The sequence below is a fragment of the Cebus imitator genome, unplaced genomic scaffold (assembly GCF_001604975.1).
Source record: "Cebus imitator isolate Cc_AM_T3 unplaced genomic scaffold, Cebus_imitator-1.0 Scaffold499, whole genome shotgun sequence".
Classification (NCBI taxonomy): domain Eukaryota; kingdom Metazoa; phylum Chordata; class Mammalia; order Primates; family Cebidae; genus Cebus; species Cebus imitator.
This window is the reverse complement of record NW_016107814.1, coordinates 487,001-506,932: the sequence shown is the minus strand read 5'-3', so window position 1 is coordinate 506,932 and position 19,932 is coordinate 487,001. Positions and strand designations below refer to the sequence as shown.

At 37.2% G+C, this 19,932-nt stretch overlaps 1 protein-coding gene across 5 annotated transcripts in view; it reads left to right on the top strand.

The window, feature by feature from the left end:
* Positions 1–19,932, top strand: part of PSIP1 (PC4 and SFRS1 interacting protein 1) — a 48,554-nt gene that overhangs the window by 16,515 nt on the left and 12,107 nt on the right. For all 5 annotated transcript variants that reach the window (XM_017513678.2, XM_017513679.2, XM_017513680.2 and 2 more), the window contains exons 4-8: positions 6,064–6,202; positions 8,777–8,881; positions 9,617–9,679; positions 15,365–15,461; positions 16,502–16,577. In XM_017513678.2, the coding sequence (XP_017369167.1) occupies positions 6,064–6,202; positions 8,777–8,881; positions 9,617–9,679; positions 15,365–15,461; positions 16,502–16,577 (480 nt within the window). The remainder of the gene's footprint in view (positions 1–6,063; positions 6,203–8,776; positions 8,882–9,616; positions 9,680–15,364; positions 15,462–16,501; positions 16,578–19,932) is intronic.

The following is a 19,932-nucleotide window of genomic DNA, read 5'->3' as shown; positions in this document are numbered from 1 at the left end:
AAAAAAGTGATATGTGAATTTATGTATGACATCATTTGAACCATAATGGTTAATAATGATAAGTACAACTTGTAATCTGAATCTGGGACTAGGAGCAAGGGGTGAATTTTTTAAAAACATACTTAGCAAAATTAAGAGTAAAAACCAATTGTAATGAAAAGGTACATGTAAAATGAGGTGATGTGAATAAAACTAAATATAAACCTTACAGGTTATGAATGAATATAATTTTACTAAGACTTGCCAACTGTATTAATAAATGACTTTGCTATGTCTTATTTTGTGAGACAAAGCTCAAACAAAACAAGACTAAGTAATGATGTCACAAAGAAAGCAGGAATGGTAATATTGCTGTCTGTTAAAAGGGGAATTTAAACTCAAAGCTTGAAGAGGAAAAAAGGGTATATATAGGCAGTCCTTAGCTTTACACAATTCCTGTAGGCACAAATTTCAGTTACCATGAATTAGCCAAATAGCAGTCCCTTAACAACATGGTTAAAATTTTACCTCCCCTTTCATATTAAATGTAATTGCATAAACTACAGAATTTGTTGCTAGTCTTTCAACTCGCCAATTAAGATGTAATTACTGATGCGTATAATGTCACTTTCAAAGTTTTTTGGTGATTGGTCACTGTATCAGTTTCTCAAAATCATGCACAGCCAGTGGGATGTATAGTTGGCTTCTGTCTCCTAATGATATACTCATGTTACAGTTTACCAAAATAAAGCAGGAAATTGGTCAACAAAGATGAAAGTACAGCAAAAATTGTAATAATGCTAGAAGGAAAATTTGAATTTAATATAAATAGAATTATAGAATAAATAGCTTACCTCATAAGCTATTTATATATATGGTGTTATATATATTAGTGTGTCTCCAGCTGCAAACCATTTATATTGGTTTGCAGTTGGAGAGACACTAATTGTTCAGCCAGAGGAACTTAGTGAAGGCAAGCTTATCAGCATAAGTGAAAAAGGTAGTTGTATTGGATAAGATGAAGATATCCTATTAATAGAAGTGACACCAATGAAAAACAGTGAGGATATTTCACAATATTGAAAGCATGAAGGATAAAATACTGGAATCTGATCCAAACTTAGGAGTGTGACAGTTTGCCAAGGCATAGAAGATAGGCTCATTCCATGTCATAATTAATATTATCAGAAGAAGGCAAGCGTTGTTCAAATTATTCTTGATGGTTTTTTATTTTTTACAAAGAAATGATACACTTTAATCTCAGGGTTCCTAATATTTTAAGTTACAGCATGCTAAGTAAGTATTGGTTTTACTATTTCATTTCCTTATGTATTTATAAGTATCAGTAATAGACTGCTTAATGTTTTGACAATTTTTAAAGGTCACAGAACAATCGTAACTTTTCCCATTGATTATTAAGATTGCCTTGCATGGTCATTTTTAAGAACTGCTTTTTTTGAGGTTAAGAAAAATAATTCATGTAAAAAAAATTTAACCTGTCTTCTTTTTAGCTTTCAAATTTTATTTTTGTCTTGTTTGGCCTTATGAGTTTATACTTTTAAATTAATCTCTTTACTGTTGTTTTTGTGGTTTTTCAGGAGGGAGAATTTGTGTTGAATTGGTTTGTTCTGACTAGAAATATATTTTCATGGAGGTTTAACTCAAGTCATTTACTTAGAATTTGAAACCTATTAAGAGGAATGTGTATTGTTACAGCTAAATTTGTTACTTTTTCTAATTTGAGATTGTGGTCAGGAATTAATGATGTCTAGTAAAATCTTCAATTTTTGATGAAATGAGATTATTTCAGTTTAACACCAAAGTAAATTTGGTATATTATTGGTTTGCAGTAACCCTAGCGTAATAATATTACTTTGAAAATGAGATGTGCAGTTAAAATACATGGATACAGTGAACATTACAGAATTTAAATAATAAAGCTGACTTTTATATGCCCTGACATTTATATTTAAATGGAAAAAAATTCGAACTAGAATATTAACTATACTCATTAGTTCTCTAATTCTTAAAGAATTTTTAGCAGATAAGGAATTTGTGATATATATGTAATGATAGTAATAATTTTAAAATTTAGTACATTTTAGAGGAAATAAGTATCCATTTTCCCGTTGCTTTGGGGAATATATCAGCTATTATAGTAAAATTATCAACATACTTATGTCTAGCTTTGTAGAACTGACAGACTTCTACATGACTCACTGACATGGGGAGATGTACAGGATGTATCCTGGAGAATTTATCTAAATATATATGTACAGATGGTTCCTGAACTACTAATATGGTTTGGCCCTGTGTCCCCACCACAATTGCACCTCAAATTATAGTAATCACCACATGTCACTGACAGGACCAGGTGGAGGTAATTAAATGATGGAGGTGATGATTCCCCCATGCTGTTGTGATAGTGAGTCTCATGAGATTTGATGGTTTCATAAGTGTCTGGCATTTCCCCTGCTTGCACACGTTCTTTCTCCTGCGGCCCTGTGAAGAGGTACCTTCTACCATGATTATAAGTTTCCTGAGGCCTTCCTACCCATGCGGAACTTTGAGTCAACTAAACCTCTTTTCTTTATAAATTATCCTGTCTCGGGTATTTCTCCATAGCAATGAGAGAACCAACTAACATGGTAAATTGGTACTAGAGGTGGAGTGCTGCTGTAAAGGTACCTGAAAATGTGGAAGCAACTTTGGAACCGAGTAACAGGCAGAGGTTGGAACAGTTTGAAGGGCTCACAGGAGGACAGGAAAATGTGGGAAAGTTGAGAACTTGTTAGAGACTTGTCGAATGGCTTTGACCCAAATGTTGGTAGTGATACGGACAATGAAGTCCAGGCTGAGGTGGTCTCAGATGAAGGTGAGAAACTTGTTGGGAACTGGATTAAAGATCACTCTTGCTATGCTTTAGCAGAGAGACTGTTGGCTTTTTGCTCCTGTCCTAGAGATCTGTGGAACTCTGAACTTGAGAGGATTTAGGGGATCTGGCAGAAGAAATTTCTAAGCAGCAAGGCATTTAAAGAATCGACAGAGCATAAAAGTCTGCAAAATTTGCAGCCCGATGATGCGGTAGAAAAGGAAAACCCATTTTCTGGGGAGAAATTCAAGCCGACTGCCAAATGATAATCACTAAGACAATGAGAAAATGCCTTCAGGGCATGTCAGAGACCTTCATGGCAGCCCTTCCCATCATAGGCCCAGAGGCACAGGAGGAAAAAATGGTTTCCTGGGCTGGGTCCAGGGCCTCCCATGCTGTGTGCAGCCTTGGGAATTGGTGCCCTGTGTCCCAGCTGCTCCAGCCTTGGCTAAAAGGGGTCAAGGTACAGCTGAGGCTGTTGCTTCAGGGTGTGCAAGCCCCAAGCCCTGGCAGCTTCCACATGGTGTTGGGTTTGTGGGTATGCAGAAGACAAGAATAGAGGTTTGGGAACCTCTGCCCAGATTTCAGAAGACCTGTGGAAATGCCTCGATGTCCAGGTAGAAGTCTGTGGCAGGGTTGAAAACTTCATAGAGAACCTCTGCTAGGATAGTGTGGAAGGGAAATGTGAGGTTGGATCCCCCCCCACAGAGTCTCCACTGGCACACTACCTAGTAGAACTGTGAGAAGAGGGCCACCATCCTCTAGACCCCAGAATGGTAGATCCACTGAGTGCTTGCACCATGTACCTGGAAAAGCTGCAGACATTCAATGCCAGCCCAAGGTGGAGTGGTGGTACCATACAAAGCCACGGGGCAGAGCTTCTTAAGGCTCTGGGAGCCCACTTCTTGCATTTGCATGACCTGGATGTGAGACATGGAGTCAAAGGAGATCATTTTGGAACTTGACTGTCCTATTAGATTTCAGACTTGGATGGGGCCTGTAACCAGCCCCTTTGTTTTAGCCAGTTCTCCCATTTGGAACGGTGTATTTAGCCAATGCCTGTACCACCACTGTATCTATGAAGTAACTAACTTGCTTTTGATTTTAGAGGCTCTTAGGTGGAAGGGACTTGCCTTGTCTCAGATGAGGCTTTGGACTTGGACTTTTGGGTTAATGCTGGAATGAGTTAAGACTTTGGGGGACTGTTAGAAGGGCATGATTGTGTTTTGAAATATGTCTCAGATCAGATTTGAGAGCGGCCAAGGGCAGAATGATGGTTTGGCTCTGTGTCCTCTCCCAGATCTTACCTTGAATTATAATAATCCCCATGTATCAAGAACAGGACCAGGTAGAAGTAATAGAAGGATGTAGGTGGTTTCCCCCATTCTGTTCTTGTGAGAGAGTTCCATGAGATCTGATGGTTTTATAAGTGTCTGGCATTTCCCTTGCTTGCATGCATTCTCTTGTGGCCCTGTGAAGGGGTGCCTTCTGCCGTGATTCTAAGTTTCCTGGGGCTTCCCCAGCCATGTGGAACTGTGAGTCAATTAATCCTCTTTTCTTTGTAAATTACTCAGTCTCAAGTATTTCTTCATAGTAGCATGCGAATGGACTAACACACCTACTGTGGTTCAACTTAGATTTTTTTGACTTCATAGTGGGGTTTTCATAGTATTTAAATGCATTTTCGACTTAAGATATTTTAGATTTACAGTGGGTTTATTGGGGCATATCCCCTTAGTAAATTAAGAACTATCTGTGTGTATATGTACCCATATGCAAACAGTTGAGACTCATTATTTGTGGATACCATGTTTGCAAATGTACCTACTCACTAAAACTTATTAGTAACCTCAAATCAGTAGTGCTTGTTGTAGTGTCTTCCAGGTCATTTCACAAATATGCACTGAGTAGCAGGAACATTTGAGTCTCCTGATAAACACATTCTTAGCTGAGGTTGAACAAGGGAATGCTTGCCTCCTTTTTTCAGCACTCATACTGTAAGCAAGTATTTTTTTTTTGCAGTCTATTTATTGCCATGGGTTTTTGCAGTTTTGTGCTTTTGTTGGTCATTTCGCTATTTAAACTAGCCCCCAAGCATAGTGCTAAAGTGCTCTTTAGTGTTGCTAAGTGCAAGAAGGCTATAATGTGCTCTCAGAGAAAGTGCATGTTATATACGCCGTTGGCTATGAGTTCAGTGTTAATGAGTTAGCAATCTGTATTAAATAAGGTGTCTTTAAACAGAAACACACATAAAATGAATTTATGTATTGACTGCTTTATGTATTTCTCCTAAGAGGGAACACTTTTTCCCCAGGAGCAACAGTTGAGTATTTGCTAATTCAGCTTTCACAATGACTTTATAGAATATTACTACCACAGATAGCAAGAATTGATTGTGCATACATGAATGAATGAATGGGTTATAACATGTCTGATTCCCTCATTGAGTAAAATAAAATTCTTAACATACTCGTTGATTATTTTAAAAACATAACAGTTTTGTGAATTGTATAATATATCAAGTTATTTTGAAGTGAAACTGTATTTGGGGTGCAGTTAAATGTACTGATTAATGCAGATGTGTCAAAGTTTGTGATTTATCATTGTTAAAAACCCAAATTCAGTGATTTAACCTTTTTTTTTTTTTTTCTTTTGAGACAGAGTCTCACTCTGTCGCCCATCCTGGAGTGCAGTGGCATGATCTCAGCTCACTGCAACCTCCGCCTCTCAGGTTCAAGCAGTTCTCCTACCTCGGCCTCCCAAGTAGCTGGGACTACAGGCATGTGCCACCACGCCCAGCTGCTTTTTGTATTTTTAGTAGAGACAGGGTTATACCATGTTGGCCAGGCTGGTCTTGAACTCCTGACCTGAGGTGATCCACCCACCTCAGCCTCCCAAAGTGCTGGGATTACAGGCATAAGTCACTGCACCCGGTGATTTAACCATGTTTAAGTTTACAGTTCAGCAGCATTAAGTACATTCACGCTGTGGTTTTACTTAATAGGATTATGGATTTATTCAAATAGTTGCTTATTACTGAATTTAATAAAAGTATTTGGAATTATTAGTTGCCCTTTAACTTATATAAGACTTGTAATATGGTTTAGATTATGTATTTTTGATAATTGCATAATATGATATCTTATTTAATAACTTACTATGTATTTAATTGAGATTGTTTTGCACTCACATTCTCCCTTCTTCTTTTTTAGTGCTTTTTTAGGACCAAAGGATATATTTCCTTACTCAGAAAATAAGGAAAAGTATGGCAAACCAAATAAAAGAAAAGGTTTTAATGAAGGTTTATGGGAGATAGATAACAATCCAAAAGTGAAATTTTCAAGTCAACAGGTAAGCCATATTACTGAAAATTTGGTATTATTTAATCCTGGGGCATAATCTAGCTGTAGAAAAATAAATACTAAAAGCCTTGTGAATTTCAGACTAGATTGTTGTGTTCTTATTTGTGAGGTTGAACCTCGAACCTTTTATACCATGACAAATGGCTGAGATCATTACTTTGTGTAGTTAAACATCTCAAAAACTGGGAACTTTTCAGTTATTTAGCTCCTCCTGATTGAGGGTTTATTTTATACATCATTGAATTTAGAGCTGTATGTATTCTTCTCCTAAATTTAGGGTTTGTAACTTACATGGTGTGTGCTTAAGTTTTCTTATTCTCTTTAATTTTTTTTTTTTTCTTCGAGGTGGAGTTTTGCTCCTGTTGCCCAGGCCGGAGTGAGGTGGCTCAATCTCAGCTCACTGCAACCTCCACCTCCTGGGTTCAAGTGATTCTCTTGCCTCAGCCCCTCAAGTAGCTGGGTTACAGGTGCCCACCACCATGCCTGGCTAATTTTTTGTGTTTTTAGTAGAGACAGGGTTTCATCATGTTGGCCAGACTGGTCTCAAACTCCTGACTTCAGGTGATCCACCTGCCTTGGCCTCCCAAAGTACTGGGATTACAGGTGTGAGCCACCATGCCCAGCCTTTAATTTCTAGATCGATAGAATTGTATTAGAATATGAACCTCATGGGTTAAATTAATATGTGACAAATATAGCACTATGCCAATTATATTTATTGGTGTCAACAGCAGCCTTATACCCTCTTTTCTCTGCTTTTGTTAATTTTTATGTGATACTAAATTTTCATGGAGTGGTTTGCCTTGATCCAACTTGTATCATTTTTATCATACTACAGAAAACACTGCTTCTCTTTACCTCTGTCCTGGTATTTATGTGATTTAGAAAATTTGTTTATATTGTTGATTGCATTCTTGAATTGTGCACATATTCCCAAATGGATGTTCCAGAACTCTTACGATTTAAAATAAACAGATGGCTTTGTAATAGAATCAGAGAGCTATGAGAGGAAGTCTTTATGAAGGTATTATTGGTACAGTTTCTCATTCATCAGTATATGTCCTCTTATTAAGACCTGAGGTCCAAAAACTGGGAAGAGCAGGAATAAACCTAAAGAAGGAGGAGGTAGCAACAAACTGGAAATTTGGCAGCTTTTACTCTTTTTTTTTTTTTTTAAAGACGGTGTCTCAGTCTCCCAGGCTAGGGTGCAGTGGCGTGATCTCAGCTCACTGCAACCTCTGCCTCCCAGGTTCTGCCTCAGCCTCCTTTGTAGCTTGGATTACAGGCGCCTGCCACCGTGTCTGGCTAATTTTTGTATTTTTAGTAGAGACGGCGTTTCACCGTCTTGGCCAAGCCGGTCTTGAACTCCTGACCTTGTGATTCCACTTTCCTCTGCCTCCCAAGGTGCTGGGATTACAGGTGTGAGCCACTGCATCCGGTCTGGCTTTTAACTTTAAACCTATAAATTTTATTTCTTCATATGTGTCATGCTTTTTCTTACCTTGGAGAACTGTTGAGATACTATTCTATCTGGAACATATAAATCTTTCATTGATGCTCCAAGGCCACATTAAATTATCATAAGTGACTTTATTACCTCCCAGTACTTACTTGTTAATGGATTCGTTGAACCATATCATAGTTGTTTCTATACTTGTCTGTACCTGTTATAGGCTATTATGTTGCCTCTGTGAACAAAAGATTTATGTCTGTGTGCCTAGCATGTACATGTGTGAGAAGAATAGATATTCACTGAATATTTGTTGAATGGCTGCATGGTTTCTCATCATTATTGCCTTGACTGTGTAATGGGAGAACATCTGTCTAAAGAGAATCGATCGTTTCCTGAAACTTAATGTCTTGGAATTTCTTTTCTATTTATTTATTTTTTTGGAAACAGAGTGTTGCTCTGTCGCCCAGCCTGGAGTGCAGTGGTATGATCTTGATTTTTGCTCACTGCAGCCTCTGCCTCCTGGGTTTAAGTGATTCTCCTGCCTTAGCCTCCTGAGTAGCTAGGATTATAGGTGTGCATCACCGTGCCTGGCTAATTTTTGTATTTTTTAATAGAGGTGGGGTTTCACTATATTGGACAGGTTGGTCTTGAATTCCTGACTTCAAGTGATCTGTCCACCTCAGCCTCCCAAAGTGCTGGAATTACAGGAGTGACCCACCACACCTAGCTGTGTTTTGTAATTTCTCTTGGATCATTTGTCCCGTGATTGTACCTTTATGGTCTTGTTCATCCTCCAAATTGCCAAGCCTTGTCACCATATAGTCTTGAAATTTTTTAAATTTTTATTATTTGAGTCTGCGTTGCCCAGGCTGGAGTATAGTGGTGCAATCATGTTTGACTATAGCCTCGACCTCCTGGGCTCAGGCTGAGGAAGGAGGTTCTCTTGAGCCCAGCAATTGAGGCGTCAGTGAAACATGATTCTGCCACACCTCCAGCCTGGGTGATAGAGTGAGACCCTATCTCTAAAAAAAGTAAAAGTAAATAAAAGATGGTGTATATTGTTGGAGTAAAAACTTACTTTGTGAAATTAATAGAGTTGATTGCTCACAGGCAGCAACTAAACAATCAAATGCATCATCTGATGTTGAAGTTGAAGAAAAAGAAACCAGTGTTTCAAAGGAAGATACTGACCATGAGGAAAAGGCCAGCAATGAGGTATGTTCTATTTCCCTTAACATTTTAAACCCATTTTGTTTCAAGGAAGAAATAATGAAATGAGTTGGCCATGGCTAAGTAGAAAGTAATCTTTAAAGTGCTTGAAAAGTGAATGAGAAAATATTTTAAGGCTTATTTCTTTGTGTAAATATTAAATACAGTATTGTTAAACAATTTATGCATCTTTAAGATGCATACATGTTTTTATTTGAAGTTATTTGTATATGTAAAACATGAAGTCCAACTGTAGGGTAGGTAGTGTTAAGGATAGTTTTTAAAGAGAAGTGTTGTGTAATGGATGCACTGGAAAGAGCATGAGACTAAATTTTTTAAAACCTAGGTTGATTTCAAACTCCGTATGGCAATCTGTGAGTAAAGATTACTCATTTAGGCCTCATGAAGTGGTTGTTAGATGATCTTCAGAGTCCCAGCCATCCTTTAAAATTCACAACCCGAAAATTCAGAATTTAGTGTAGAAAAAGTAGTTTTATAAATTTAAATAGACTTCCTGGTATACTAGCAAGCTTGACTTTTATATTTGAACTGACAGTGGAGTTGTGTTTTTCTCACTCCATAATGTTAAGATATAATGTTTAGAATTTCAAAAGTCTACAGAGCAAAACAAATTTCCCGAGTGCTTTTAGTGAAACATGCTTGTGACTTTTAGTTTAAGAAGGTTTCGTTCATTCCTGGAGTAATTTATTCAGTATTCAGTTTTCTTTTTTTTTTTTTTAGGATGTGACTAAAGCAGTTGACATAACTACTCCAAAAGCTGCCAGAAGAGGGAGAAAGAGAAAGGTAATTTCACTGACTCACCAACCACAAGGATCTGAAAAGAATTTTTATTTTAGTTGGATTGAGGGAGAGTAGATATTATGAAACTTTAAATTTCACCTTTTATTCTAAACCTTTTAATTTTTATGGGTTATATTTTACTTGGCAAACTATCTGTGTTTCTTTTAGTGATATAGCACCCTTAAAATAAATGGTAAGGGAAATAAAATGCACCAGTTTTCATTCATTTTAATGACTCTGGTTCAAGTTTTCTCTAAAATGGATAGAAATATATACTCAAGGTTGTCGAGGATTAAATGATTTAACATATGTAAAGTGTTTATGCTAAATCCTGGTACCTAAATACTACTAAGTGCTATATAAGTGTTGTCCATTATTATGTTGTTGTTATTGTTACTTCACAACATTGTTGTGAGTGCAGGATTAGGTACATGGTTTTAATTAATGTGAAATTTTCCTTCCATATATGAAATTTTTTTCACAGTTTTTTCTGACCGATTTATTTCCTAAATTATTATTACATACCAAAGATACAAAGAAAACTAAGAGTTGAGTATCTCATGAGGAGATACACTGAAAATAAATAATTTCAGTGATTTTTTTTTATCTGTTGTGCAGTATGGGTGGGAGGTGATGTGATAACCTTACGATTTTAAAATACAGGCAGAATTTTGTCAGGCAGATGAAGGAGCGGGGAAGGACACATGAAGCAATTTGAATAGCATATGCAGACACATAGAGGAAATTCCATTTCAAGCATTTTGAGGGCTGTATTTCAGTATTAACAGACCATAAACTTTGAAGAAAATTGGTCCCAAAAAACCTGATGTTGTCATAAAGTCCTTGGAACTTAATAAAGTGATGGGAAATGATTGAATTATTTTAAAATTTGGATGCCTCCTTTTAAACATTTTTTTAGGATATGTGGTCTTGCTCTGTCACATAGGCTATATAGTGCACGGGTGCAGTCACACCTAACTGCAGCCTCAAACTTGTGGGCTCAAGGAATTCTCCCGTCCTACCTTCCCTAGTAGCTGGGACTGTAGACTGATCTTGCCCTGTTGCTCAGATTGGAGTGAAGTGGCCTGATCTTGGCTCACGCAACCTCCACCTCCTGAGTTCAAACAGTTCTCCTGCCTCAGCCTCCCGAGTACCTGGGATTATAGGCATGTACCACCATGCTTGGCTGATTTTTTTTATTTTAGTAGAGGCAGGGTTTCACCATGTTGGCCAGTCTGGTCTCAAACTCCGGACTTCAGGTGATCTTCCTGCCTCAGCCTCCTGAGTAGCTGGGATTACAGGCTTGAGCCACCGTACCTAGCCTAAATGTGTCATTTTTTAAAAAGCAGTGTGAAGGATGGGGATTGGATTGGGGCAGTGAGACCAGTTCACTGTAAAATTTGTTAAGAATTTTAGTACTAACTTTACTGGCCTTGGCATGGAATTGAGTCGTGAATAAAGAAGACAAGGTCTTTGTTTCCATTGAACCTATTTTTCTGAGACAAAAAATAAATATTTAAAATAGAGAGCTAATGTTTTGCCAACTTAGGCTACATACAAAAGGCCTTTCTAAGGAGTTGGCATGAGCCTGGAAAGACAAGGATCCTATAGCAGATATTTTAAGTGGTGTAGATGGGAGATGGGATTTTAGAGCTCTTTAAGAGGTTAAGTTGATGGTTGATTAGAAGTGGATGGTAAAGGGCGGGGGTAGGGGGTGGTAGGGGGCAAAGTCTAACGTGGCTCCAGGGTCTTAACTTGAATAACTAGTTATTGGGAGTGCAGAGGATGTTGGTTTGGGATCACAGGCATGGGTAAGGGGAAGGTGAAGCACCCAGGGGAATTGGATTGAAGATACATATTGTTCTGGCACCAAAGAAGGAAAAGATCTAAGTTATGGATGCAGTCTCTGGAATGAAAATAGGGTTATAGATGAGGTCAAAGGAGAATTGTTTATGGAGAGGATGCAAAAGCCAGAATCCTGAAGGAATATGATGGAGAGAGGGGAAGGTTACTGTGCGTAATTATGGCTGAAAATAAACTGTCAAGGGAAGATCTAAGATGATATCAAGCTAAACAGGGGGAGGAAGAATGTGCAGAATGAAGAGGTGGTCAGTAATGTCCTGATTTAGAGAGGGTTCCAGTAAGATACTTGCCAAATAGGCTCCTCTAGGAGACTTTAAAGTGAACTCCATTTAGTCAAATGGTAAGGACAGAAACTAGATTAAGGGGTTAGAGAATAAGTGTTTAATGGTAAAGTTACACTATGCTTTTGAAATCTTTGAAGGAAAGGAGAATGTGGCAACTTATTAGAGATTTTCATGGCTAAGGGAAAGTGTTAAAATGACGAAAGACAGTAGATGCCTTAACACTTTCTCTTTGCGAAACTAGGAAAGATCAAAGATGTGGAGTCAGTATAAATTATTTTATGTAAGTATGTGTTGGATGAGAGAGAATAGAGGGGACATTTGAAGGAATTGATTTAACAAGGAGGAGATGGATGTTTCAGTCTCCTTTTTTTTTTTTTTTTTTTTTTTTCTTTTTTTTTGAGGCGGAGTTTCACTCTTTCACCCAGGCTGGAGTTTAGTGGCACAATCTTGGCTCACTGCAACCTCCACCTTCTGGTTTCAAGTGATTCTCCTGCCTCAGCCTCCTGAGTAGCTGAGATTACAGGCACGTACCACCACGTCTGGCTGATTTTTGTATTTTTAGTAGAGATGGGGTTTCACTATGTTGGCCAGGCTGGTCTCGAACTTCTAACCTTGTGATCTGCCTGCCTTGGCCTCCCAAAGTGCTGGGATTACAGGTGTGAGCCACCGTGCCCTGCCAGATGTTTCAGTCTCTTTAACACTGAAGGGTAGGGATGAAGGAGGCAATGAAAATTTCTTGGAACACTAGGAAATTAAGGGAATTCCTTTCTACAGCCCTTTCTTTTTCTTCTCCTCCCCCCACATCAAAGCAAGACTTTGGATATGGCACAAGTTAGGAAGAATGGATTGACTCTTTATGTTAGCTGTTGATGGGATAAGAAGGCCTGATCAAATAGGGTAAAGTGACTTTGAGATCTCAACTGAGATTGATAAAATGAATGCATGTTTGCACAGTTTGTTTTTTTTTTCATCAGGCCTCAGCAGCTGGGAATAATAGAACAGAGAAGATAGAATTGTATAGTAACCTCTGTTGAGGATTTGTGGGACAGATACAGCAAAATGATGTGGAGGACATGCAAATGCATTTGAATAGTAATTTCATAGAGAGGTGGGGGGGCGCGGTGGGGGGGTTTAGTTAAGATTGGGGAATGTGGTAGAGCTAGAAAGTGGGGTAAGAAATGAGAAAATGAATTAAAGGGTTAGAGGTCTCAGAACAAGTAAAATAGAGAAGAAATAAGTCTGTAGTCTAAGAGTTTAGAATATTTGCATTTAGGATGTTTATTTAAGCATGTCCTAAGAGTAGGGGAAAAAAGCTTTAAATGTGTGTATTTCATATAGCTTCATTGGCCGTTTCTTTAGTAAAATACTACTTATTCTTTTATTTTATTTTCATGAGGAATGGTTCTGACTTGAGTGATTTTGGTATAATAGTCATGAACACATATGCATGGTAGGGCTGATCTCTTAGTATTGGTGTTTAATATAGTTTTAATTATTTTATTATTGACAAACTTGTTACCCTTATTGGTACCTCCTTAAAAGCCATCTCTTCTGCCTATCATTCTTTTTTTTTTTTTTTTTTTTTTGAGACGGAGTCTTGCTCTCTTGCCCAGGCTGGAGTGTGGTAGCAGGATCTCAGCTCACTGCAATCTCTGCCTTGTGAGTTGAAGTGATTCTCCTGCTTTAGCCTCCTGAGTAGCTTGGATTACAGGTGCCCGACTTATTTTTGTATTCTTAGCAGAGAGGGGTTTCACCATGTTGGCCAGGCAGGTCTCAAACTCCTGACCTCTAGTGATCCGCTTGCCCCAGCCTCTGAAAGTGCTGGGTGGGATTACAGGTATGAGCCACTGTGCCCAACCCTACCTATAATTCTTATTCAGTGTCTTGGTTTATTTCCAGAAAGTGTAAGTGAAGAGAGTTTTCTTTGCACCAAAGAATTGATCAGTTATAACTGAATTTTAGACAAATTACGCCCTCTTAACTCCTCAGTAGGAAAAGAGCTCTCAGTCTTGAGGTCTTAAGCTTTGTTACCTGGAGAGTTTTATAAAATCACTGATGCCTGATTTTCTGACTCAGACCTATTGAGTCAGGATTGGGGCAAGGCAGCTTGGTCTGTAAGTTCTTAAAATTCTAGAAATAAAATCTGAGCTAATAATGTTTAGGGAGGAATTTTCAGTGTTTTCTGAGAACAATTCAAGGGTTACCTTAGATGAGTTTTAATGATACTTTTAATATGCATCATTATGTTTCAGTTATTAAATGTTTAAAAAACTAATAAAAGAAACAGGTACATTCTTAGAATTGGAATTGCCACATAGGTTTTTTGTTTGTTTTTTGGGGGGGACAGTCTTGCTCTGTCACCCAGGCTGGAATGCAGTGATATGATCTCAGTCCACTGCAACCTCCACCACCCAAGTTCCAGCAATTCTTCTGCCTCAGTCTCCTACATAGCTTGGATTACAGGTGTACACCATCATGCCTGGCTGATTTTTTTGTATTTTTAGTGGAGATGGGGTTTCATCATGTTGGCCAGGCTGGTCTTGAACTCCTAACCTCAAGTGATCCACCCACCTCAGTCTCCCAAAATGCTGGGATTACAGGTGTGAGCCACCGGGTCCGACCCTGTGTAGAGATTTACACATTCTATATTGCCAATACTCATTCGTAATTATGCTGTTTCATAAAGTATCAGTTTATTGGTACCACCTTATTGATCACTGGGAGTCAATGTATGAAAAATGATTCTCCACGTCCTTACCAACACTGGGCATTGTGTTTACAAATCAAATCATTGATGAAAAGGCAGTTTTTAATTTTTTTAATCAATGAGATTGGATTATGCATGTTTTTGAATGCTATCTAGCTCTTATCTTTAGTGATACGGTTAATGCTGAATTCTAAATAGTTGGGGGAGATGGGGAAGTAGCCCATCATCTCCTCCTTTGGTCTCTTTCTTTCCTCCTTTTGCAATTATGATTAGTACCAACTGCTGCCTCATATTTACATTTCGTTTCTAATCTGTGGTTCTTAACCTTTGTTCCACTCTAATTAAATCAATAATACTGATTCTCATTTGGGGCCATTCTCTCCAGGAGAGTCAGACCAGCAATTACCAAAGGGCATTAGAGTTTGCAAATGGTCAGGGGATTCCTTACTCTCTGCTAGTAAGAATAACTCCTAGAGAACTATTAGGTAACAGTCTCAGTTTAGAAATAAAATGTGTCTATATGAACAAAGAATTCGAAATAGCAATGTGTTAGTTGCAGTGTAATCACACTACTTTGGTCTCCATATTTCATCAAGAATATTAGCTTTATTTTTACAAATGACTTCATTTCTAAGAAGTGCATTTTTTTTTAAGAATTGTTCACTAGAGTTATAAACTAAGTTTGAAGATGTTACCCTGAGTTGATTGTTGGAAAATAACAAAGATCATATAGAGGTTATACTTTCACATTACCATAAACTGGCATATTTTTGCCATCGAATTAAACTTTGCCTACTATTTACTAAATAAGTTAATTAAATTTTTGTAATTCAGGCAGAAAAACAAGTAGAAACTGAGGAGGCAGGAGTAGTGACAACAGCAACAGCATCTGTTAATCTAAAAGTGAGTCCTAAAAGAGGACGACCTGCAGGTAGGATTACTGATGTTTAAATATGTTTGGCTTGTGATTAATATTACAGTCCATTTAAAGTGTTGCTGCTTCAAATAATTTGGAATGAAGCGAATAGGCAATTGATAATGTGTAACATACAGATTTCAGAGGAGATAAATGTGATGATTTGTGCTCTGTTTCAAAGTATTTAAATTTGAAATAAATTTTGCTTTATCCCCATTATGTTTTCCGTAAATAGTGATAAGAGAGGCTGTGGTGAGATTAAAATTATCATGAATAATGGGTTTATTTTACCTTTCACCTAAGAGTCATAAGATTTCAAAATGGAGTTATAATCAGAGAATGAGAAACAGCATTTGATTAAAGCCGTTAATATTTTAAATTACTGTGTTCTTTGTTGATAGGGATTTTGATTTTTGCAGTATGCAGCTCTTTTCAGCATTGCCTAGTAAAAGTATTTTCTTAATTTGGCAAATTGGAAGTGTTTTGGAAGGATTTTCCTAATACAAAGTAAAAAAAGGAAATTAACCAAAATTGAATTTTTTTCTTTTCAATAGGATTCTTACTGAAAATGGGGGGTAAGATAATATCTGGAAAAGGAAAAAAATATTTATTTACATATTATTTTGGAATTTAATATTGCAGTGGATTAAATTAATAGTGTTAGGAAACTCTGAATTCTGATATGAACTTCCAAAGATATGTAACTACATAAGTAATATTATAATATATATTAACATTAAATATAAGTGCTACTTCCTAAAGTTGAATTTTGTGACATTACTGTTAAAACAATAGTGAAAAATGTTTTAAGCCCTCTCAGTCATAACAAGGACAATTTGAGGATTATTACTCTTTTTACCTCTTTATTAATTTTTGGTTGTTGCTCATTTGAACCATGGTGGGGAAGTATTATTTTTAAAATTTAGAAATAATTGTATATGTAATAAGCTACTAATATTCTTATATAGTATGTATCATTTCTAATCTTTATATCTGAGATTTATATCTTAAAGAGAAACTAGTAGTTACTGATTTTTTTTCCATGTGAATATTAGCTACAGAAGTCAAGATTCCAAAACCAAGAGGCAGACCCAAAGTGGTTAAACAGCCCTGTCCTTCAGAGAGTGACATGTGAGTTTATTTTTAATGTATAATTAGTTATGCAATAAATGAGACATTTGACTTTAAACAAGTACATATCTCTTTGCATTTTTATCAGTTTTCTCTTACAGGATGTTTGTTATTTTGCTCTTTGTTAAAATTACAGGAAAACCTGGAAAAATTTTGTAAAATAAAAATTGGTAGAGGAGGGCTATTTATCATATCATTAATTTAAGACTTTTTGGTGTATCAATTTATAAAGATACTTAGATCAAGGTCAAATATGTAATAGAGAAATTGGGCAAGATGGTATGTTTGAGGAACTTTAGTATATATTTGAAGCTAGATCACATTTTTTGTTTTTTAAAGATGTTGTTTCACTCTCTCGCCCAGGCTAGAGTGCAGTGGTGCAGTCGCACACTGTAACCTAAAACTCCTGGGCTAAAGGGATCTTCCCACTTTAGCCTCCCAAGTAGCTGGGACCACAGGCATGTGCCCCCACACCCGGCTAATTTTTTTGATGAGACTGGTCTTGTCATCTTGCCCAGGCTGGCCTCAAACTCCTGGGCTCAAAGTATCCTCCCATCTCATCCTTCCAAAGTGCTGGGATTATGGGCGTGAGCCACTGTGCCCAGCCTACTAATCTTTTTTTTATCTCCTCCAAAATAGGTGCTTTATTTAAAAATAGGGTTATAATAATTGTTGTGTGTAAATTTAATTTTGAAAGCATTTTAGTATAACTATTCAGTTATCTGGGGAATTATGAGTGTTTTTTGGTTTTTTGCATTTTTCTCTTGCTGCCTTTTCTACTTGGGGTCCTTTGTACTTTGGCTTTTTGGGGAATCTTTGCCAGAAGGGATAGACAGTATATTTAGACAAAGAGGGAAAAACTTTTTATGGCTGTTGTGTTTAAAGATTTGAAATGCTTAAGTGGGGTATGTCTGTTAAGCATAGATTTACATTGTTTTGAATGAACTGATTACAGAAAATTTTAATTGTAGAAGAACGCTATTAGAGAATTGGTCTGTTTCAACCAAAATATATTTAAAGAGTTTTATTTTACTACCAGTCTGTATTTACTTTCAAAAATAGTGGCACATATTAACAATATATTGTATACTTCAAAATTACTAAGAGAGTGGACTTCAAGGGTTCTCACCACAAAATAAAAATATGTATGTGAGGTAGTATGTTAAATAGCTTGTTTAGCCATTCCACAATGTATACATACATCAAAACGTTGTGTTGCACAGCATAAATACATAAAGTTTTTACTTGTCAATTTTTAAAAATAGTGGCAGAAAAATACAACATAGTTTAACTATTGTAGTGAAATTAAGAAATTGGGTACTAGGCTGGGTGTGGTGGCTTACACCTGTAATCCTAGCACTTTGGGAGGCCTTGGCAGGTGGATCGCCTGAGCTCAGGAGTTCTAGACCAGCCTAGGCAATATGGTGAAACCCTATCTCTACTAAAATACCAAAAATTAACAGGACGTGGCAGCATGCGCCTGTAATCCCAGCTACTTGGGAGGCTGAGGCAGGAGAATTGCTAGAACCTGGAAGGCAGAGGTTGCAGTGAGCTGAGATTGTGCCACTGCACTCTCCAGACTGGGCGACAGAGTGAGACTCTGTCTCTTAAAAAAAAAAAAAAAGAAAAATTGGGTACTTAAGAGGTGAGTTTGCAGCCATTCTCTAGGAAATCTGAAATTCTGCTGGAAAATATTGTGAGATTCCCTTTATTTTAGATATAATTAGTGTTCCCTGATTAGGTCCCAGTTTTCCCTGGGAGTATGCTTACCTATCTGTTTATTTTCATGGCTTTCGGCTGATTCCTCTGGAACTTCTCTACTTTTTCAGTATCATCCTTTGTTGCATTTGCAAAGGCCTTTGGAAAATACTGCCCTCCTTATCAGTTCAGCAGCTTTCTCAGCCTGCTTTCAGACCATAGTGATCTGAGGGACCAGCATTCCTTTTTAGGAACTTACCCTTATCTCACTTAATTTCTCTTGATGGCACTCTGGTGTCACTTTTGGTAATATACTTTTTGTATGAGTATTTAATCTGGTCAGGTTCCTATGCAGTTATTCATAAGAGTCTCTCAGACATGCTTGTCTTTTTATATTTAATAACAGATACTCTGAGTTTATAGGTTTTTCTGAGAAACTGCCCCTCAGGAATCATTTGTCCATCTTAAGGATTAAGGCAGTCCAATTTTAATTTTTAAGGATTGCAGCTATACCCTTTATTAGGTCTTTGACCCCGGCTCTCACTCAATTTGAAAGTCCTACATCCTTCCTTGAAAATAGGCTAATCATTTTTGAACACATCTCTTTCTTGAACACCATCAAATTTATCTTGATAACAGTTCATGCTACCAGTATTCTATTTTGAAACTTCTTCACCCAAAGCCACAAGTTCATTGAATATATTTTCTTATTTCGTCTACGGTCCAACAGTTTTGTATAATAATGTATTAGGGTTCCCAGTTTCCCAACCCCAAAGCAAGTGATACATGTTTTAGGTTTTTGGTCCTGATGTCAGTTTCTCTGTTAGTGAGCTTTTTCCTGAGGCAATGGACAACCCTAAAATAGCAGTAGCTTTTGCAACATTTCTTACTCATGCTGTACGTAGGCTGGGTGTGAGCTGTAGCTACTCTTGGCTGTGTATCTGGGCACACAGTCACTAGAGTGCAGAACTAAACTGTATAAGCGCTTTTGAAACTTCTGCTCTTCACCATGAGAACAGCATGTATCTGTTAGCGTCTGCTTCTTTGCCATGGATACTGATGTGACACGACAGTAAAATAGAGCCCAGAAGAGGTAAAAACCAACTGACAATCCTCAGAAATGTTTGTTAAAGCGCACTGATGTATTTGGGGTTGTGTTTGCATTAGTCTTTGCTTATATTAACATATATTAAAAGATTAAGAAATTTACAAATTTAACTTTGCTAATATCCCTTGACCTGCTAAAAAGGGAAATTGTCACAAGTCTGAATTTCATGGAAGAACCACTGGGAAAGACTCATTGGTAGCAAGCAGTGATAGTCATGTTTATGCGAGTTATTTGCTTTGGTGCTATTAGAAAAACCTTGAAATAATCTTTTTTTATGACCTTAGGATAGATTTTTAAAATAAATGCCTAAACTCACTTTTTAAAGACTAGCTGCATAGGTATCCCACTGTATATATTTTATAATTCTAAGATCTCTTCTATGTATGGATACATGATTTTAAAAACATTGTCATCTATTGTTTTGTACATATGCAAATATATTGGTAGGATACATTGTTAAAAGCAGATTTGCTGGGTCAAGTGGTATTTGTATTTTTAATAGCTGTTTCCTTCCATACAGATGTAACATTTTTGGAAAAGTAATTGGCC